Here is a 23,422-nt window from a genome sequence, read left to right as displayed (position 1 = left end):
GCTTGGGGCTGCCATGGCAACCATCGAATTCCCGCCACAGCAGCGCGGGGACCCGATGTATGAGGTGAGGGAGCGCAAACCTCCCATATGCCGCGGTCAGCGCTGACCGCGGCATATGAGGGGTTAAACCACCGGCATCAGCGTTATCGCCAATGCTGGTGGATGCAGCAGGGATCCGGCTGTCAGTAACAGTCGGATCTCTGCCGCTGATCGGGCGACCGCTCGCGGGGGGGAGGAAGGACTGCAGGACGAGAACGCTCGTCCTTTAGCGCTAAGTGCCGGCGATTTAGGACGAGCATTCTCGTCCTGGGTCGTTAAGGGGTTAATACTCTACAACTTGACTACTCAAATTTACAAATAACGACAATACCAAGAAAGTGTTAGAAAAGTTTTGTTTATTGATCTATTTATCACATGAAAAGAAAGTAATTTAACCTTAAAATATATTATAAACCAATAAAAATTTACTGATGAAAAAAACGTACAGAACATACACTGCTGACATACATACACACATTAGGCTACTTTCACACTGGCGTTTTGGCTTTCCGTTTCTGAGATCCGTTCAGGGCTCTCACAAGCGGTCCAAAACTGATCAGTTTTGCGCTAATGCATTCTGAATGGAAAAGGATCCGCTCAGAATGCGTCAGTTTGCCTCCGATCAGTCTCCATTCCGATCTGGAGACGGACACCAAAACGCTGCCTGTCTGACGAAGTGGAGCTAAATGGATCCGTCCTGACACGCAATGTAAGTTAATGGGGACGGATCCGTTTTCTCTGGCACAATAGAAAACGGATCCGTCTCCCATTGACTTTCAATGGTGTTCAAGATGGATCCGTCATAGCTGTAGAAGACATAATACAACAGGGTCCGTTCATGACGGATGCATGTGGTCGTATTATTGTAACGGAAGCGTTTTTGCAGATCCATGACGGATCCGCAAAAAACGCTAGTGTGAAAGTAGCCTAACACACACACATACCCCTAACATCCATAAACAGCATACAAACACCTGCACAACGTACACCTGCACAGACATAAAATACGTACACACCAAGGCCGGACTGGGACTATAAAGCAGCCCCGGCGCACGAACCCCACATACGATACTGCGGAGAAGTAGTGATGCACAATATGAATTCTTGCCGACATCTGAAGGTTGCGGCGGTACATGCAGCACCAACCTTCTTCCCTCTACTCTTTTCAGACCTCTACCTGTTTTGAGCCGCTCCCTGCATTCTCTAGTGTCCTGGTGCCACATCTAATGTCGCTGAATCCTGGCGCCACAGTTACCGCACATGGAGGGAGAAAGCATCCCTCCACGTAGTGCCCTGGAGATTTAGGAACTCCTTTGGGAGTCTGCAGAGGTTTTCCTTTTTCCGAGAGAGTGTATGGCAGTGTGCGTCCTGGAATGAAGTCTACTTTACCTTACCTCTTGCTTGTAAACCCTACCATCCAGGGTCAGGTGTCACTTTTTCGGGGGCATGAGAAATATATGAATAACCTTTTCAATGCAGGTTTTGCTTCCGTCACTTGTGTAGGTGAAGCATATAGTTGGCGCTATGTAGATAAAGATTATGGGGGTCATTTATTATCAGGTATACGCCAATTGTTGGCTTATATCTGGCACAGATTGCGGCGCAAAGGTTAAATGTGCCGTAATCTGCGACCTATGCCAAGTTTAAAAAAAGGAGACTTGGCGGGGAAAGGCCCTTCTCATTTATCATTTGCTCTACCTATTTTAGGCATAGAAAATGGTCTAAATCTGCACCAGCAAGGGAGCTGGCGTACATTTAGACAGTCGGTGGATACGCCGACGTTATGTAGAGGCCGGCACCTATACAAAACTTAGGCGCAGCCAGCGCAAATGGGTATTAAGACCAGCGCCTTAATAAATGACCCCCTATGTGTTTCACCGGTACAAGCAGCATGGGGGGAAAACCGCACGGACTGCATGACCCCACCTTCCAGTAGAACGGTTGTCCTCTTATCTGTCCACCTCCTGCTCGTATGGACTCCCCAGTCGTTCTTCCAGCCCGTACCCCGATTCCCATATAGTCAAATAGGGTCGATAGAAAGTCGTCCTCTAGTTTAGCCATAAATAGGTTGGCATAGTGTCGTGATATCCTAATGCCCATGCCTCTGGGCTCTGAAATCTTGCAATATGTATTTTTTTTTTTGCCGACATCCTCCCACACAAGGTCCTCTTAAGTCATCAGCTGGAACACAAGATCAGAAGGTGCAGTCAGATTGCCTCAGCTAGATAGCATCAGGACCTTGTAGGTTGGGATAGACAGCCCACCATGTGACCCAGAAGACCGGCCCACGAGGAATCTGCAATTCCGGGCCTGATGTACACGCAAGATCTCACATGCTAAACACACATCGTATACATACAAAAATAACTCACATACACTCACACATGCATATACACGTACATGTTATAGCAACCAGTCTAAACAAGCAGAACATAGAAAGGCCTCATCCACACAAACTTATTTTCTTTCCGTGTCCATTCCGTTTTTTTGTAGACCGTATGCTGAACCATTCATTTTAATGGGTCTGCAAAAAAACGGAAGTTACGCCGTGTGCATTCCGTTTCCGTATGTCCATTCCGCCAAAAAAACCTGAACATGTCCTATTATTGAAGGAAGAGACCGGCACTCCTTGGTACTGCAATTATATTGGGTTTATTCGCCACTCATAGAAGAGGTGACGCGCGTTTCGACACATGCAAGTGCCTTTATCAAAGCAATGTGCTTACATTGCTTTGATAAAGTCACTTGCATGTGTCGAAACGCGTGTCACCTCTTCTATGAGTGGCGAATAAACCCAATATAATTGCAGTACCAAGGAGTGCCAGTCTCTTCCTTCATTTAAGCATCCGGAGTGACGTCCGCTAACAGCGCACCCGTACCTTCACGCAGTGCCGCCCGACTATTCGTAACCACCATGTCCTATTATTGTCCGCATTACAGACTTTTCTATTAGGGGCCAGCTGTTCCGTTCCGCAAAATACGGAATGCAGACGGATTTACCTCTGATTTTTTTTGCTGATCCGTGTTTTGCAGACCCCAAAATTGATACTCATGAGGCCTAACCCTGATGAGTCCAAGTGTGGATTTCAGACTACTTCAGACTCCAGCAGATAATGTTACTAAGCTGGAGTCACAGATCCTAGTGTTGGATAGATCAGAAATTCAAGGCCGCTAACCTCGGAGTTGTAGGCAGTGGCGTAGCTAAAGGCTCATGGGCCCTGGTCCAAGGGTTCAGCTTGGGCCCCCCCTTCCCTCAGTGATTTGTGGCTAGGGAAGCACATAGCCTTCATGCTGCCTGCGGCAAAAAATGTAAACAGTAGACCCCCCATGCCAAATTCTTGACCTAACCCCTTCCCTCCAGCCAGAGCTATAACTTGACCAGCATGCACTTTCTATAATACTGGTATCTTCTTATGTGGCACAGGGGTCTTTGGCCCCCTCAGGCTCCTGGGCCCGGTAGCGACTGCTACCTCTGCACCCCCTATAGCTACGCCCCTGGTTGTAGGGGGCCCTACAATGGGCGCTGTGCTGTGTGCATGCTTTCGAGTTCCTCTGCTAGTAGTCTCCCTCTAGTGGTGAGCCGTGTAACTGCCTCCACAGTCGTGACACTGGTAGTTTGACACTTGATTATTTTATTTGAAGGCGGCAGCATCATCGGAAACAACATGTTAACCAGTGCCACTCTCTTCATCCAAATCCTCTCATTTTATTTGCAGATTTAAATGAATGCCTGTCACCTGCGGACAATGACTGTCACTTATATGCAGTCTGCAAGGACCTGGACAGATCATACACCTGTGAATGCCACCCATCATTTGTAGATCGAGATCCCAGGAGGCCTGGCAGGAACTGTGAGGGTGAGAGGTCTCTTCGGGGTGCTGATCCCTAAAGAAATACAAAAAGTAGAGCCTTAAAGGGGTTTTCCGGGGCTGAAATATTGATGATGTATCTTCAGAATAGGTGGGGGACCAGGTCCAACACCCAGAAACACTACCGGAGCAGCTTCATTGTCAACCTGGCACAGCGCCATATATTTTATAGTGGCTGTGCTTGGTATTGCGGCTCAGTTCCATTTAGTTGAGTGGGACTGAGCTGTGTGTGACCAATGAACGTGATGTCGCAGACGCAAAGAAAAGACTGCAGCACTTGCCTGCCATGACGCCTTCAAACAGCTGATTAGCTGGGATGGCAAACAGTCGTTATCCCATCAATGTTATATAGATGACCTAGGGGTAGGTCATCAGTAAAACAGTCTCGGGGAAACCTTTACAATATAGACCTGAACAAGGTCAAAGATCTGTCTTCATATGGACTTTAGATAAGGAAATAGTGGGTGAGCACTCAGGCACTTGGACTTAATAAAATCAATTATTAAATCAAAATATTAAATCAATTTATTGATACATGTATTAGTCATAAAATCAATTAAGATAAATATAAAACATAAGATGTAGTCACCAATGGGAATCAATGTGCTAAAATCTCACACTTCACATATACAGTCTTTGCAATGTCCAAACAGTGTGGGCTGACAAGACAAGTGGCTAGACGCAAATCCACTACCAGAGTGTCAAATCTCAGGTATGGCTATCAGTCCTTATCCCATATATGGAACCGCGTCAAGCACAGGTAGATATCCAAGGCATGTTTAGGATGATAGTAATTATCTCTTCCACAGAGTTTTCGGTGCAATAGGACTTTGACGTTATCACAAGCTTAATAGCTGTAGGTATTATTCATAACCTCATGTGTGAGTCAATGCTTTGAGGAGGAATAGTTCTTACCTTCCTTCCTATCCACACAAGTAACAGGCGGTGCAGGTTAGTGCCGGCGTCACGCTTCAAACTACTCACGCTTGCTGTCCCGAACTATCGCGGGAGTTGGAGCGGGACTTGATTAGTCCGTGCGTGGTGATCCTCCGGCTGGAACAAGGAAACTGCCTCTTCGGTCTGTGTTTGTTTGTTCCTATAGAGGTTACTGCGACTGCAATTGCAATATTCGTAGCGTGGCCATGCTAATAATCACGGAGGTACTGCTCACAGGTGTCCGGCCCAGACGCGTTTCGGGAATTAGCCTTCCCTTCCTCAGTGGTGCCTTGACACCTGTGTGCCTCCGCCTTTTATATCCCAAATGACACCCAAAATTATGGATACCTGGATTTCCATTTTGGAATGCGTTTTCCAGTTTCTCTGCATGCGGTATTCATGCGGTTTTGTTGGGCATATATGCGTTTTTTATGCTGTATGATTCTACTGTTGTTTGTAGACTTGAGGTATGAAAGCATTTTTTTTATATCTAGTTGTTTAACTGAGATATAACATCTTTATCAATTATTTCATTAACAATAGTGCATTCTCTGATATCCATGTTAGTGAAGTTTGTTGTCTCTTATTCTAGCCATCCCGAAGATGAACAAATATGAATAGTTTCAATATAAATACATAAAATTCCATTAAATATTAAAATATATAAAAATATATATAAAAAAATAAAAACATAAGCATATCATATTGGATGTCCCCAACAGAACAAATATCTGAATATTTTGAATATTTATTGGGGATCTGGCATGGACCCCAGAGACATGATCGACCTTCATATTAAAATATGACCCTGTTTGTATCATAGCCAATTCCACAAATCAAGGGTTGAATCCAATGACAAATGAATGTAAAATAGATGTGCAATAAGAAGCATATTGATTGGATGTCGTATTGATTGGATGTGTGAGGGCTGGGGGCCCCAGACCGAGTCCACGACGCAGTGTCGATAACCGACCAAACTGCGGCGTATACAGGGAGTGCAGAATTATTAGGCAAGTTGTATTTTTGAGGATTAATTTTATTATTGAACAACAACCATGTTCTCAATGAACCCAAAAAACTCATTAATATCAAAGCTGAATATTTTTGGAAGTAGTTTTTAGTTTGTTTTTAGTTTTAGCTATTTTAGGGGGATATCTGTGTGTGCAGGTGACTATTACTGTGCATAATTATTAGGCAACTTAACAAAAAACAAATATATACCCATTTCAATTATTTATTTTTACCAGTGAAACCAATATAACATCTCAACATTCACAAATATACATTTCTGACATTCAAAAACAAAACAAAAACAAATCAGTGACCAATATAGCCACCTTTCTTTGCAAGGACACTCAAAAGCCTGCCATCCATGGATTCTGTCAGTGTTTTGATCTGTTCACCATCAACATTGCGTGCAGCAGCAACCACAGCCTCCCAGACACTGTTCAGAGAGGTGTACTGTTTTCCCTCCTTGTAAATCTCACATTTGATGATGGACCACAGGTTCTCAATGGGGTTCAGATCAGGTGAACAAGGAGGCCATGTCATTAGATTTTCTTCTTTTATACCCTTTCTTGCCAGCCACGCTGTGGAGTACTTGGACGCGTGTGATGGAGCATTGTCCTGCATGAAAATCATGTTTTTCTTGAAGGATGCAGACTTCTTCCTGTACTACTGCTTGAAGAAGGTGTCTTCCAGAAACTGGCAGTAGGACTGGGAGTTGAGCTTGACTCCATCCTCAACCCGAAAAGGCCCCACAAGCTCATCTTTGATGATACCAGCCCAAACCAGTACTCCACCTCCACCTTGCTGGCGTCTGAGTCGGACTGGAGCTCTCTGCCCTTTACCAATCCAGCCACGGGCCCATCCATCTGGCCCATCAAGACTCACTCTCATTTCATCAGTCCATAAAACCTTAGAAAAATCAGTCTTGAGATATTTCTTGGCCCAGTCTTGACGTTTCAGCTTGTGTGTCTTGTTCAGTGGTGGTCGTCTTTCAGCCTTTCTTACCTTGGCCATGTCTCTGAGTATTGCACACCTTGTGCTTTTGGGCACTCCAGTGATGTTGCAGCTCTGAAATATGGCCAAACTGGTGGCAAGTGGCATCTTGGCAGCTGCACGCTTGACTTTTCTCAGTTCATGGGCAGTTATTTTGCGCCTTGGTTTTTCCACACGCTTCTTGCGACCCTGTTGACTATTTTGAATGAAACGCTTGATTGTTCGATGATCACGCTTCAGAAGCTTTGCAATTTTAAGAGTGCTGCATCCCTCTGCAAGATATCTCACTATTTTTGACTTTTCTGAGCCTGTCAAGTCCTTCTTTTGACCCATTTTGCCAAAGGAAAGGAAGTTGCCTAGTAATTATGCACACCTGATATAGGGTGTTGATGTCATTAGACCACACCCCTTCTCATTACAGAGATGCACATCACCTAATATGCTTAATTGGTAGTAGGCTTTCGAGCCTATACAGCTTGGAGTAAGACAACATGCATAAAGAGGATGATGTGGTCAAAATACTCATTTGCCTAATAATTCTGCACGCAGTGTATATTTTTACATATTTTAATATTTTATGGAATTTTATGTATTTATATTGAAACTATTCATATTTGTTCATCTTCGGGATGGCTAGAATAAGAGACAACAAACTTCACTAACATGGATATCAGAGAATGCACTATTGTTAATGAAATAATTGATAAAGATGTTATATCTCAGTTAAACAACTAGATATAAAAAAATGCTTTCATACCTCAAGTCTACAAACAACAGTAGAATCATACAGCATAAAAAACGCATATATGCCCAACAAAACCGCATGAATACCGCATGCAGAGAAACTGGAAAACGCATTCCAAAATGGAAATCCAGGTATCCATAATTTTGGGTGTCATTTGGGATATAAAAGGCGGAGGCACACAGGTGTCAAGGCACCACTGAGGAAGGGAAGGCTAATTCCCGAAACGCGTCTGGGCCGGACACCTGTGAGCAGTACCTCCGTGATTATTAGCGTGGCCACGCTACGAATATTGCAATTGCAGTCGCAGTAACCTCTATAGGAACAAACAAACACAGACCGAAGAGGCAGTTTCCTTGTTCCAGCCGGAGGATCACCACGCACGGACTAATCAAGTCCCGCTCCAACTCCCGCGATAGTTCGGGACAGCAAGCGTGAGTAGTTTGAAGCGTGACGCCGGCACTAACCTGCACCGCCTGTTACTTGTGTGGATAGGAAGGAAGGTAAGAACTATTCCTCCTCAAAGCATTGACTCACACATGAGGTTATGAATAATACCTACAGCTATTAAGCTTGTGATAACGTCAAAGTCCTATTGCACCGAAAACTCTGTGGAAGAGATAATTACTATCGTCCTAAACATGCCTTGGATATCTACCTGTGCTTGACGCGGTTCCATATATGGGATAAGGACTGATAGCCATACCTGAGATTTGACACTCTGGTAGTGGATTTGCGTCTAGCCACTTGTCTTGTCAGCCCACACTGTTTGGACATTGCAAAGACTGTATATGTGAAGTGTGAGATTTTAGCACATTGATTCCCATTGGTGACTACATCTTATGTTTTATATTTATCTTAATTGATTTTATGACTAATACATGTATCAATAAATTGATTTAATAAATTTTATTAAGTCCAAGTGCCTGAGTGCTCACCCACTATTTCCTTATCTATTAGCTATACTTGACTAGAGGGTGGGTGTCCCTCTAATTTGGGTTAGTAGCACCTGATTCCATAATCCGCTTGAAGTGAGCCACCATATTGTACTAATATTCATATGGACTTTGCTTTTCTGATACATAGCTCCATTTTCCCATGCATTGACAAAATTATAAAATTCTGGCTGCTTGCGGTCACCACTAGGGATTATGAGCTCCCTGTATGCTGTGATATGGAATACTACATTGCTATACGTGAAACTGTATGCAGTAAATCCTAAGCTCCCCCTAGTGGTGGCTACTGGAAGCCTGAAGGTAATAATTTAACTTTATAAGTAAGAATACAGAGGTGAGAAAGAAATACAGGGTCACCATCTGGGAATATCGCCAGCAAACTCTAAATCTGTCACCTATCTTCCTTCACCGCTACTGTCGTTACTTACATTGCTACCCCTAGGTGTTCACCAGAGCCTACTGCAACGCTGGTTTGACTTTGCTGCCAGGTTATGTCTGTAGAGTAATAAAACCGGTGTACGTTCATAGGTAGCAGACCTATCAGATGCCAATGAGTAAGAGGAGAGTAGAACAAGCCAGAGTCTAAACCAGGAGAGTCGATGTAAGCCATAAGAGAGAGCAAGGGCTTAATACATATACAAGCCAAGGAGTCAAAGCCAGGTAGAAGCCTAATTAGTAGACAAGAGGTTAATCCAGAAACAAGATGATGAGTCAAAGCCAGGAGACTCAGTAGAAGCCTTATCAGTAGACAATGGGTTAATCCAGAAAAAAGCTGAGTAGTCAAAACCAGGAGAATCAGTAACCACTAGGCCTAATCAGTAGACAAGGGGTCATCCCTGAAACAAGCCGAGGTCAGGACACAGGACGGCCCAGCAGAAATGCAACACTGTAGTGGACACAAAACAAACAAGGGACCTGATTGGCCCATCGTCCAAACTTACTGAGAGGTTGACCAGCCAGGGCTTGGGTGGCATGGCTGGTTAATTCCGGATATTATATCTAGACAGGGGACTCGGAGTTCTGTATCAGAAAAATGGTGCCCGACCAATGTAAAACTATATTAAGAAATTCATCTGCGCAGAATGTTTGGCCTAAAGGATGACATGGCATTAATAGGTGTGATTCGTTTTAGGTTGGACATAGATATTTTATAGCTCCGGGCCTCAATGTTAAGCCCAGAGTCCTGATACTCTTATAAATCTCGGCAAGATAAGTGAGATAAGCAGCTGCCAGGTACTTTCAGCGCCTCTTATCTAAGCAGAAGCCAAAGGATTAAGCAGGTTAAACATGGAAAGGACCATTGGATAGTCCTATAGTCAGATGTTGCTGATCCCAAGACCCTCCAAGTAATATATAATGTCTATGACCAGTTTTAGATATTGGTACTTTGGACCACCAAAACTAGGAATGGATGCATCCATGTATTACATACCCACTCTATTCATTTGAACGGGACTATGATATGTGAAATGATCAGTGACCAAGCAGCTCCCGCAGAGGAACCCCCCAATATTCAACTCACGAAGGATGGTCCAAATTGCAATCTTAGTGCATTTGTGACTCCTCTATGGTAGATAACCCAACCATGTGCAGGGGACAAACCAGAGCAAAGAAGGATATCTCTCTCATGCGTCTTCAGAGTTATTTCTTCCCTAATACAGAGCTCCAAATCCTCAGCATAGTCATAGTTAAGGGCTATGGACACCTTAGGAGCCTTTGTTTAAATTATTGATTTACATTTGGGGCTAATAAGCATTTTTGTAATAGGTTTTTATAAAAAAATATTGCACCATTTGGCTTCAGCAGCCCCTATATTTCACACTAAATAGCAGCTGCAGAAGGCTGTTCTGTGATAAATCCTTCAGGCTATCCATCTGATGCCACGTTCTCCATCTCTCTGACCTCTCTTTTGATTTGGGTATAAGTCAGCTTAGAAGAGGAGACTTCAGCAGAGGTCAGAGAGCTGGAGAGTGAGCACGCCAAAAGATTTATCACAAAATATCTTTCCTCAGCTGCTACATAGTGTAGAAACCAAACTGTGCAAAACCTATGACAAAAATGTTTATCAACCCCAAATACATGTAAATCAGTAATGAAAAGTTGGCTCTGAAGATGTACATAGTCAAGCATCCTGCAGCCACCACTAGAGGGAGCTTACTATATGCTGCATTACTATTGAGTTAAATGTATAAACTGCATGCAGTAAGCTCCCCCTAGTGGTGACTGCAGGTAGATAGAAGTTTCTATCAATATACAATCAATCAATACTATGTGTGCATTTACAGGAGGAGGACCGACCTCAGAAAGCCTCGATTCCTCCAGCGTTGGTAAGTTATATCCTTATAAGTTTGAAGTGAAATCATAATGGGGTTTTCTAGCAATGTAATACTGGCCATCGATATCAGATTGGTGGGGGATCGACTCCTGGCACCCCTGCCGATCAGCTGCTTCTAAGAACTCCTGTACTTGGAACTTCCTGACCCAGAACAGCGCCGTTCACTGTATAGTGGCCGTGAGTGGTACTGCAGTGTTGCACCCGTACAAACACTCAGAAAACCAAATCTAAATTTCAGCTAAAATGTGTGACATTTTCACACTTTATTTTTAATACATTTGACTAAAACGACATCAAACTAAATGCAGTCAGAGACTGCATCTGCCTTTTAGCAGAAAAGTCACAAATTGGTTGCAAAAAGCTGTCATAAACTGCTCAGTAAATGTGGGTCTTTCATGCCACGTGCAGCAGTTTGTTGAATTTGGTGCAGTATGTGGCACTTTGTAATGATAAATCTCCCCCTGTCGTCATGTCTCCGACAGATCATGTCAGTCCGTTATCACCTTCTATGGAGAACATAGATCCCACAGCGGGAGGATCTACTGTCAGTCCTGCAGACCCTTCACCTCCTACCACCTCCTCACATCCAGGACACCTGACAAATGTCACCGAGAACAGCTCCAAAATTATACCGAGTGCGGCCGTTTCTGGGGATCCCCATCCAGCCAAGGTTATACAGAGCACACCAGTGCCAACAGGAAACCCTACACTGGGACCAGTGCACTCAACTCCAGATCCAGTGCTCACTACAAGTCTCAAAACCGTGCCCAGCAACCTCGCTCCTACTGTTAACAATGCCACTGCAAAAGTCTATTCACCCGTGGTCGGCGCACTCCCCCAGCTGAAAGCAACAGAGCCACCAACGACTGAAGGAATAGTCAATGTCGTCCCCACGGCAACAAGACAGACGACAAGCCGGGAAATTTCTTGTTCTTTTCCCGTGGTGGGTGCAAATGTGGGTAGGTATTCTGCTATTTAGGACTAACTGTAGGTAACCCAACAGTCCCTGTGATGTGCGGATGACCTGGTTGTGTGAATGTCGGTATAGGTATGAAAAGTGGATGGTGGTGGCCTTAAAGGAATTTAGCATTTCCATCTAGATAAAGCGTCTTCCTTGCTGTCAGTGAATGGAAACACTCTAATATACATCTGGAGGATGAAAAGTCCTGACTAGAGATGAGCCAATTTCTTGAAATTAGTTTTGTGTCAAAGGCGTCAATTTTTTTTTGCTCCAATTGGCCTGAAAATATGTCTCTAGTACTCAGGTTAAATATACCTTTTCATTACATACATATTTTTTATTTTTTTGCATTTTTCTCTCTCTACTCCCACCTACCTAAGCTCTTGAAGGCAGAGACAGCAATATCAAGTAATGTCGGCGTGACACTGACATACATAGCTATGGGTAAACAGATGTTTGATGGCGTTAAAAACACACCACGCCGTTGCATATCTTATGCTTTTTTATATTGGAAACTTGCCCCTTATCGGGGGCAGAGGGTGTTGAAACATATACGGTGGTATGGGAAAAAAACATTAGGCCTTAATAGGGGCAGATCCCTACCTGTATTTATACACACACATGTTAATGCCAGAAGAAACAGCGGCTTGTTCTGCACAAGCATCCAAAAGTATGGCGAAGTGTTATTTGTGAGAAGAAGTTCCTGGTTATGAATGAGCCTGGTAAATTTCTCCGTTTTAGGCCTCATGCACACGACCGTTGTTGTGTTCCGTGTCCGTTGTTCCGTTTTCCGTGATTTTCTGCGGACCCATTGACTTTCAATGGGTCCGTTGAAAACTCGGATAGTGCACCGTTTGTCGTCCGTGATCCGTGTTTCCAGTCCGTCAAAAAAATAGGACCTGTCCTATTTTTTTCACGGACAACGGTTTGCGGACCCATTCAAGTTAATGGGTCCGTGAAAAAACACTTTACTCTCCCTATATTGTCCCTACCACACTACATTAGTTTCTTGTGTCTGTAATAACGTTTTGTTAGACACAACCATAAGGCCTCTTTCAGACGGGCGTTGCGGGAAAATGTGCGGGTGCGTTACGGGAACACCCGTGATTTTTCCGCGCGAGTGCAAAACATTGTAATGCGTTTTGCACTCGCGTGAGAAAAATTGCGCATGTTTGGTACCCAAACCCGAACTTCTTCACAGAAGTAAGGGCTTGGGATCGGTGTTGTGTAGATTGTATTATTTTCCCTTATAACATGGTTATAAGGGAAAATAATAGCATTCTGAATACAGACTGCATAGTACAATAGCGCTGGAGGACCTGTGGTGACGTCATTCCGGTGATCACATGATCCATCACCATGGTAAAAGATCATGTGATGACCGAAGTGACGTCACCACAGGTCCTATTGCTGCACAGAGATCAGATGAAGACAGAAGGAGATGCCGGGCTATGCGATCAAGTGGACTAAGGTGAGTTAAAAAAATTATTATTATTTTTTTTTAACCCCTCCAGCGCTATTGTACTATGCATTCTGTATTCAGAATGCTATTATTTCCCCTTATAACCATGTTATAAGGGGAAATAATAATGATCGGGTCTCCATCCTGATCGTCTCCTAGCAACCGTGCGTTAAAAAAATCGCACCGCATCCGCACTTGCTTGCGGATGCTTGCGATTTTCACGCAACCCCATTCACTTCTATGGGGCCTGCGTTGCGTGAAAAACGCAGAATATAGAACATGCTACGATTTTCACGCAACGTACAAGTGATGCGTGAAAATCACTGCTCATGTGAACAGCCCCATAGAAATGAATGGGTCCGGATTCAGTGCGAGTGCAATGCGTTCACCTCACGCATCGCATCCGCGGGGAATTTTCGCCCGTGTGAAAGAGGCCTAACACATCCTTCCAGGTCAGAAGCTGAACATACAATACCGTTCTATGACATTCTCACGAAAGGAACTTTTTCAATTCTAGCCGATTGGCTGATCCAGACTGTCAGCCTCTGAGCCAATCGGGGTACGCCGTCCCCCACACTCTTCTTCCCAGTGTCATGTTATCCTCCAGCTTTCTCCCTTGTGGCTTTTCTGCCATATATTCACAGTAAAATTGCTGTGGGCTCCATTTTTACGCAATTTGCCTCAAACAAATCAAAAATATTCAGATTCGTTTGGCGGATGAATTTTTGTGAGATTCATAACGAATACGATTAATTTTGAATCAATTCTCTCATCCTTAGTCATGAGCTAATCCTGCTCACACAGCTGTGATTTTGTTGCAGTGTATCAGTGTAGGTATCAGCAGCACAAGCTTCTCTCCTGCCCCAGAGGGATAATTCTTACTTGAGCTGAAACGTACCTTCCCAACAAATTATGGAATGCATTAATCTGTCCCCATTCCGACCCCAAAATTGACAAATTTCAAAGCATATCTGCATAACACGAGCCCCTTCTGCAGTTCAGGTTGAGGAACAGTCCCACAAATAAGGGGACTGTTGGTTGGTATGCTGGGACATCCGCCATCCGACCAGCCTCCATACCTCCTCTCCTGGTGCCAGAACCTGCACTTTGTATTTGCTGCTGGACGTGCCACAAGTTATATTCTGCACTAAGTAAAGAGAGACTTTTATACCTTTTGTCCTCATTCATCAAACTGTACTTTTTCGCTACATTGAACCCCAGGGAGGGACATCCTGAGGGAGTCCACCATGACACAACATCTCATCGGGGCCACTGCCACTTCCATCCTCTGCATCGGCTCCTCAGGGGCTCGCTGCAACTATGCGGGGTTGAAAGGTTGTAATCACCCCCAGCCATGGTACCCAATGTCCCCTCTATCCCATAAATGGTCAGTTCATTTTAAGCCCCTAATGATTTATAATTTACCTTCTTTTATAGCGTCCACCAATACGCCACATCTGGAAACCTCCGGTGTTAAGACGACCGCGCAGAAGTCCCTCGCCCTCACACTGAAAGATGCCAGCACGGTCATATGTGCTATTGAGAAGATTGGGATCTCCATAGATAAGGCCTTCCTGAAGATGATGTCCATTGTCAGTCAATCTCTGTTCCTTGGGAGTCGGGAATGTTCCATAAAGTGCAGCACAGACACCCACATCTTCATAGAAGCCGGATGGAAAGACTGCAATACTGATGTCAACAGTGTGAGTGCAGCTATGACTCCAACATTTTTAACCCATAAGTGGTGCGCTAACAGGACCATAGCAGACCTTACAAAGATATAGATAGGGTAGACAGACAGACTGATTCTATTTTAACTCTGTACATACATTACCTTAATTATCTTGTATTATACTCCAGAGCTGCACTCACTATTCTGCTGGTGCAGTCACTGTGCACATACATTACTTATCCTGTACTGATCTTGAGTAACATCCTGTATTATACTCCAGAGCTGCACTCACTATTCTGCTGGTGCAGTCACTGTGTACATACATTACATTACTTATCCTGTACGGATCCTGAGTTACATCCTGTATTATACTCCAGAGCTGTACTCACTATTCTGCTAGTACAGTCACTGTGTACATACATTACATTACTTATCCTGTACTGATCTTGAGTTACATCCTGTATTATACTCCAGAGCTGCACTCACTATTCTGCTGGTGCAGTCACTGTGTACATACATTACATTACTTATCCTGTACTGATCCTGAGTTACATCCTGTATTATACTCCAGAGCTGCACTCACTATTCTGCTGGTGGAATCACTGTGTACATACATTACATTACTTATCCTGTACTTATCCTGAGTTACATCCTGTATTATACTCCAGAGCTGCACTCACTATTCTGCTGGTGGAGTCACTGTGTACATACATTACATTACTTATCCTGTACTGATCCTGAGTTACATCCTGTATTATACTCCAGAGCTGCACTCACTATTCTGCTGGTGGAGTCACTGTGTAAATACATTACATTACTTATCCTGTACTGATCCTAAGTTACATCCTGTATTATACTCCAGAGCTGCACTCACTATTCTACTGGTGCAGTCACTGTGTACATACATTACATTACTTATCCTGTACTGATCTTGAGTTACATCCTGTATTATACTCCAGAGCTGCTTTCACTATTCTGCTGGTGGAGTCACTGTGTACATACATTACATTACTTATCCTGTACTGATCCTGAGTTACATCCTGTATTATACTCCAGAGCTGCACTCACTATTCTGCTGGTGGAGTCACTGTGTAAATACATTACATTACTTATCCTGTACTGATCCTGAGTTACATCCTGTATTATACTCCAGAGCTGCACTCACTATTCTGCTGGTGCAGTCACTATGTACATACATTACATTACTTATCCCGTACTGATCCTGAGTTACATCCTGTATTATACTCCAGAGCTGCACTCACTATTCTGCTGGTGGAGTCACTGTGTAAATACATTACATTACTTATCCTGTACTGATCCTGAGTTACATCCTGTATTATACTCCAGAGCTGCACTCACTATTCTGCTGGTGCAGTCACTGTGTACATACATTACATTACTGATCCTGAGTTACATCCTGTATTATACTCCAGAGCTGCACTCACTATTCTGCTGGTGCAGTCACTGTGTACATACATTACATTACTTATCCTGTAATGATCCTGAGTTACATCCTGCATTATACTCCAGAGCTGCATTCACAATTCTGCTGATGGAGAATGCAGAAGGTAAAATCTGTTTAAAATCTGCAAATAAATTAGCTGTAAAATCCACAAGTAACTATTACGTATTTTGCTGTGGACATTTTACAGAATTTGGTGCAGATTTTTTGCTATAACCTACACCTTCGGCCTACCACTAAGGGGGGGGGGGGGGGGGTTACTGGATATTACCTTATACAGCTCCCATAGAAGTCATTGGTTTTGCTCTGTCGTACAGAATATTCTGATCTCTGAAGTGCGGTTTCCTTTTTAGAACAAGACTCACATCATGGTAAACTCAACGCTGTACATCGACCTTTCAACAACATCTCTAAATGTGACTCCAAGAGCCGTCAGCTCAATACGCTGCATGTTCCACAACGAGATCCTGTGGTCAAGTGGATACAATCCCTCCGGAGGGTACATTATTATCCTACTGAAGTGAAATACCATTGAAAATATAAAAACATGTCCACCACCTCCTAAACGTTCCCACATAATTGCAGGGTGTTCTTTTCCCAACTTGTCCTGTTAACTACATGTCCCATGATGCCTTGCCTCACATAAGGAGGTGTTCAGATCATACCATGTCATATCAGGAGTTATAGTTATATATAGTGATGAGCGGCAGGGGTCATATTCGAATTCGCCATATTTTGCGAATATTTTGTCGAATATTCGTTGAATATTCGCGAATTCGAATAACTGTTATATTCTACGATTTTCTACTCGAAAAATCGGCAAGGTAATGATCGCGTAATATGCGAATTTTCATATCGCGAATTTTTCCACTTACAGCTATTAGACAAAGAAGATTATAGCACTATATTAGCTAAATTGCTCCATATTGGTTTTTTTTTTAAATATTCGCTATATTGCTATAACTTCGTTTTTTCGAATATTCGTAATATTCTAAAACAAGACTATATAGCAATATAGCGAATATTCGAAAAAAACCAATATAGAGCAATTTAGCTAATATAGTGCTATAATCTTCTTTGTCTAATACTTGTAATTTTTTTCTCATCAGATTCGAAAAAAATTACAACTATTAAAAAAAAAAAAAAAGATTATGGCACTATATTAGCTAAATTGCTCTACATTCGTTTTTTTCGAATATTCGCTATATTGCTATATATTCTTGTTTTATAATATTACGAATATTCTAAAAAACAAAGTTATAGCAATATAGCGAATATTCGAAAAAAATGAATATAGAGCAATTTAGCTAATATAGTGCTATAATCTTCTTTGTCTAATAGTTCTAAGTTGAAAAATTCGCGATAAAAATTTGCATTACAAAAATTCGCATTACGAAAATTCGCAAACACTACTCCTAAAGTCAAATATAATGCAGCCTTCTCATTGGCCCACAAGCTAGAAGCAGGAAGGGATCATGTGTACTGATTAAAATAAATCTCGAATATTCGAAATTACGAATATATATCACTATATTCGAAATATTCGCGAATTTTTCGAAGTACCTATATTCGCGATAAAAATTTGAATATTCGGGATCAACACTAGTTATATAGAGTTTCCAAATTGTGTGCTGGAGAATACAAGATGCAGGTCAGGAGAATGCCCACGAGAGGCTGCGCCCGGTGCAGCAGCATTCATGTCACATGCATTGTGTAATGGCCAGCCCACTGCACCATGATTGGTTGGCAGTATCCCTATATCATCTACAGGAAGCAGCCAAGGGAATTCAGGGTCAGCCGCAGAACACAAAGGATTAAGATGCAAGCTTCTTCCTGCTCCGCGTCTCCTGTGCCTAAAAACCTTCACATCTCTTTTTTAGAATTTACTCCCTCATAGAAAAACTTGAAGGTGATGGAACATTTACACCAGAATTCCAGCTTTTCATTGGAGACCAGCCCATCCCCCCAAACTTCACACTGTCGGCCACAGACGAAATAACAGTTCAGATCAGCATAAAAACAGAGGAGAGTCAGTTTAAGGTGGTCATCAGTGATTGCTGGGCAACCCCCACCGATAACGCTAATGACCCCAGGTCTTTCCCTTTCATCAAGGACAGGTAAGTACCTGCTCCATGCTGCTGGTTCTTGAGGTGCCAATGGTTTGAATTTGTTACAGACATACTCCAACTGGCCATTGTAAATCTTTTCATGAAAGGGTTACGGTGATCGGGCCTAGCAGTGGTGGAGCTGTCAGCCTCCTCCTTTTACTACCCACTCTTCTCACCTGTTTTCTTTTTAGTCTTGCATTTTTAGCCTGTGTAACTTCTGCCAAAATCAGGCAGTCGGAATCATAAATGTGGGCCATTATGTGGGAAATTTCTTTTTTTCCTTTGATATACTTTACACAAATGTTGTCCTCTTTAGCTTATTTATTTATGTCATTCTTATCCATATGTTTTTTTTAATTTCTACCTGTACTTTCTTGCATTCTACATCCTATTTGATTTCTCCTAGTTCTTCACCTTCCTTGACTTCAACTTTTTCTTCTTGTACTTTTACTTCTCCTTGTCCTGCATAATTCTTACTTGGCTGCTACTTCAACTTATTCTTTGGCTTCCTTGACTTCTACTTCTTCATTATCCGTGAGTTCTTTGTGTATCTTCTCTTGCTTGATTTTTATTTTTTGTCTTCCTTGGTATCTACAACTCTTCTAATTATTCTTCATCTTTCTTAACTTCTGTAATTACTTCCTTATCTTTATTGATTTCTTCTACTTCTTCCCCATTGTTCTAGGCTTCTAACTTTTTTTTTTTCATGTTCCATGACTTCTACTTCTCCATCTTTCTACAGTTCTTCTTTTTTGTCTTCCTTAAAGAGGTTGGCCCTTCTTTTACATTGGTAGCCATACTGCTGGGATATGTCACCAATGTCTGGTAGGTGTGGTTCCACCTCTGGGACCCACACCTATCTTTAGAATGGCGCCCACAAAGTAAAGGATGGCTCACCACAGATGCCCGGCTGCACTCCATAAATTTCTATGGTGGTGGAAAAATAGCCAAATAGTGTGCTCGGCTATTTTTGTAAGTCCCACTGAAACCAATGAGAAGCCTAAAGCGCGCAAGCGCGACCACCTGTCCATTCACGGACGGAGAGGCGAGCCAGTGCTTGGCTATTTTTGGCAGTCCCATAAAAATCATTGGAGGGCGGCAGCCGCGCATGAGCAGTGTGCCCTTCTTTACCTTGCGGGCTCCGTTCTAAAGACAGGTGCGGATCCCAGAGGTGTGACCCGCACCTATCAGACATTGGGGGCATATCCTAGCGGTATTCCCCCATTGTAAAAGACGGGCCAACGTTTTAAAGGAAGACAAAAACGAAGTACTGTAGAAGTCAAGAAAGATGGAGAAGGAGAAGGAGAAGGAGAAGTAGAAGAAGAAGTAGTCATGGAACATGAAGAAAAGTAGTAGATGTTAGCACATCCCTAATGTACAAGATGGGCCCCTTTAACTTCTATTACTACTTTTTTATTGTCTTATTCCTCTATGTCTTCTTTGATATAACTACATTTCTACATCTTCTATAGCTTACCCATTCGTATCTCATTTCACTTCTTCTTTGTTTTCTTTTTCTTCTTTGCTGTTTTATCTATTAGTTTTTCATCTTAATTTTTTCCCTTATTTTTGTTTTTCTACTTTATTCAGTTTTTATGTTTCTTGTCTTCTGTCTTTTTATCTTTATATTATTTTAGTCTTTTATGTTCACAGTCACTCAGGAACTTGTTCTGCAACCCTCTCCCTGACTCGCTCCTGGTTTAGCACACAACGCCCACATGTGCCCGAGAAGCTAGTATCATCATGTAGATTATTCCTCGGTACTCTGTTGTAACACTGCTCCATTGTCAACCGTCCCAGCTGGGTCATCTGCTGGGGTCATCCTCTTTATAATGCATTTTATTTCTGTATTGTAGCTGTGCCTTGTCAAACACCTTCACCACCATCCATACCAATGGCATCTCCAACAATGCCACCTTCCAATCCAAGATCTTTTCCTTTGTTGAAAATCCCATTGTTTATCTGCACTGCCGACTTCAAGTTTGCACGGAGGAGCCCCTGAAAACCTGCAAACCAGTATGTAGTTATTAGCGCGCGCCTTATTATAGTATACGGCCATCGCCAGCATTAGGATCTAGAAAAGAGTACAGGAAAAATATAGGGATGTAGCATTGCTGAAATTGTCATCTACAACCACAAAAAAATCTTCGGCATTAAACCAGTGGGGTTAGTTGTTACAGACAGTGGATGTGGATCCACCATGCAAACTCTCTGGGCTAATCCTGAGGGATCAGGCAAAGCTTGTAGTCGGGGGCAGGCATAGTTCATGCAAATCTGAGAATCAGTCCAAGGGTCAGGTCAGGTGGAACAGGGTCAGAATGGTGAACGGGCATGTGTCAGGTCAGGTGGGAGAGAGTTAGAATCCGGGAATCAGACAGAAGTCGATCCACCGGCAGACAAACAGATTATAGTATCTTAGCAGGATCTAGCAAGCTAAAGAAACCTAATGCTCAGGCAACTCTCTTTTGAAATAGGCGCTTTATGTCCAGCCATTGGCTGAGGAATATTGGTATACAGATACACTGGCCCTTTAAGAGCCTGGGCAGGTCATGTATGCAAGGAAAGAGGCCTAGCAGCCAAGCAGAGTCTGCGGCCTCCAACGAAGGATACAGAACTCCAGGGCCCGTCTCTGCGACTGGAAAGCAGTGCTCGGCCGCCAGGTTAATGCAGTAGCCGTGTCTGCCCTGGATGGCAGGACGCCGGTGGGCAACAAGTGCCGCCATGTCACTAGTGTTCAGAGTTTGGAGATAAAGGGGACGCAATCTACTATTCAGGAAAATGTGGGTGACATCCACTATTGGAATAGCACCCATCCACCTGCATAGTTGACCATGTATTTTTTGACGGAGCTATTTTCCAGGAGTTAATTCACCGGGTCCACCTGTCATAGGTAGATATGATGTCATCATTAGGAGGGACAATGGGTTCACACACAGGTCACATAATATCTGGACCTGTAGCTGGAATTTATTCTTTCTTGTGTTTTTTTTTTTAGACATGTAATGGTTTCCGCTCTGCAAGAACTGGTGATGTTGTCTTTACTGATGTCACCCGGATTGGGCCCCTGCAAAGGTCCGCTCAGTGTAAGCATTAAGATATTTACTGGTCCAGTCTGTAACCTCTGACAAAATCAGCACTTTCTTCTTCTAAAATACTCTGTGCTGCTGTTGGATTATACATATTCTACAATCTGATGGCCAACCTGTGTCCTCGATCTTGTCTCTCCTCACTCACATTGCCTGCGTTACATACAGTTGTGTCCTCATTAACATCATCACATTAGAGAGCTCACATAATACTGCCATATACTTCTAAACAGCAGCTCCATAAAGGGCTCACATAATACTGCCAGATACTTCTATACAGCAGCTCCATAAAGGGCCCACATAATACTGCCATATACTTCTATACAGCAGCGCCATAAAGGGCCCCCATAATACTGCCATATACTTCTAAACAGCAGCTCCATAAAGGGCCCACATAATACTGCCATATACTTCTATACAGCAGCTCCATAAAGGGCCCACATAATACTGCCATATACTTCTAAACAGCAGCTCCATAAAGGGCCCATATAATACTGCCAGATACTTCTATACAGTAGCGCCATAAAGGGCCCCCATAATACTGCCATATACTTCTAAACAGCAACTCCATAAAGGGCCCACATAATACTGCCATATACTTCTAAACAGCAGCTCCATAAAGGGCTCACATAATACTGCCAGATACTTCTATACAGCAGCGCCATAAAGGGCCCCCATAATACTGCCATATACTTCTATACAGCAGCTCCATAAAGGGCCCACATAATACTGCCATATACTTCTATACAGCAGCTCCATAAAGGGCCCACATAATACTGCCAGATACTTCTATACAGTAGCGCCATAAAGGGCCCCCATAATACTGCCATATACTTCTAAACAGCAGCTCCATAAAGGGCCCACATAATACTGCCATATACTTCTATACAGCAGCGCCATAAAGGGCCCCCATAATACTGCCATATACTTCTAAACAGCAGCTCCATAAAGGGCTCACATAATACTGCCATATACTTCTAAACAGCAGCTCCATAAAGGGCTCACATAATACTGCCATATACTTCTAAACAGCAGCTCCATAAAGGGCCCACATAATACTGCCATATACTTCTAAACAGCAGCTCCATAAAGGGCCCACATAATACTGCCAGATACTTCTATACAGTAGCGCCATAAAGGGCCCCCATAATACTGCCATATACTTCTAAACAGCAGCTCCATAAAGGGCCCACATAATACTGCCATATACTTCTATACAGCAGCTCCATAAAGGGCCCACATAATGCTGCCATATACTTCTAAACAGCAGCTCCATAAGGGGCCCACATAATACTGCCAGATATTCTATACAGCAGCACCATAAAGGGCCCCCATAATACTGCCATATACTTCTAAACAGCAGCTCCATAAAGTGCCCACATAATACTGCCATATACTTCTATACAGTAGCGCCATAAAGGGCCCCCATAATACTGCCATATACTTCTAAACAGCAGCTCCATAAAGGGCCCCCATAATACTGCCATATACTTCTAAACAGCTGCACCATAAGGGGCCCACATAATAGTGCCATATACTTCTAAACAGCAGCTCCATAAAGGGCCCACATAATACTGCCATATACTTCTAAACAGCAGCTCCATAAAGGGCCCCCATAATACTGCCATATACTTCTAAACAGCAGCACCATAAAGGGCCCACATAATACTGCCATATACTTCTAAACAACAGTACCGTAAAGGGCCCACATAATACTGCCATATACTTTTAAACAACAGTACCGTAAAGAGCCCACATAATACTGCCATATACTTCTAAACAGCAGCTCCATA

General features: G+C 43.1%; 1 protein-coding gene across 1 annotated transcript in view; it reads left to right on the top strand.

Annotated features, from left to right (window-relative positions):
- UMODL1 (uromodulin like 1) overlaps positions 1-23,422 on the top strand; it is a 91,652-nt gene that overhangs the window by 66,555 nt on the left and 1,675 nt on the right. Inside the window, exons 10-17 of the mRNA XM_040422078.1 lie at positions 3,756-3,896; positions 10,829-10,870; positions 11,361-11,837; positions 14,739-15,004; positions 16,789-16,934; positions 18,316-18,552; positions 20,400-20,559; positions 21,539-21,626. Of these exons, the coding sequence (XP_040278012.1) occupies positions 3,756-3,896; positions 10,829-10,870; positions 11,361-11,837; positions 14,739-15,004; positions 16,789-16,934; positions 18,316-18,552; positions 20,400-20,559; positions 21,539-21,626 (1,557 nt within the window). The remainder of the gene's footprint in view (positions 1-3,755; positions 3,897-10,828; positions 10,871-11,360; positions 11,838-14,738; positions 15,005-16,788; positions 16,935-18,315; positions 18,553-20,399; positions 20,560-21,538; positions 21,627-23,422) is intronic.

This window comes from Bufo bufo, chromosome 3, assembly GCF_905171765.1.
Source record: "Bufo bufo chromosome 3, aBufBuf1.1, whole genome shotgun sequence".
NCBI classification, from domain to species: Eukaryota; Metazoa; Chordata; class Amphibia; order Anura; family Bufonidae; genus Bufo; species Bufo bufo.
Note: the sequence above shows the minus strand (reverse complement) of the source record. Positions and strands in the feature narration are given on the sequence as shown.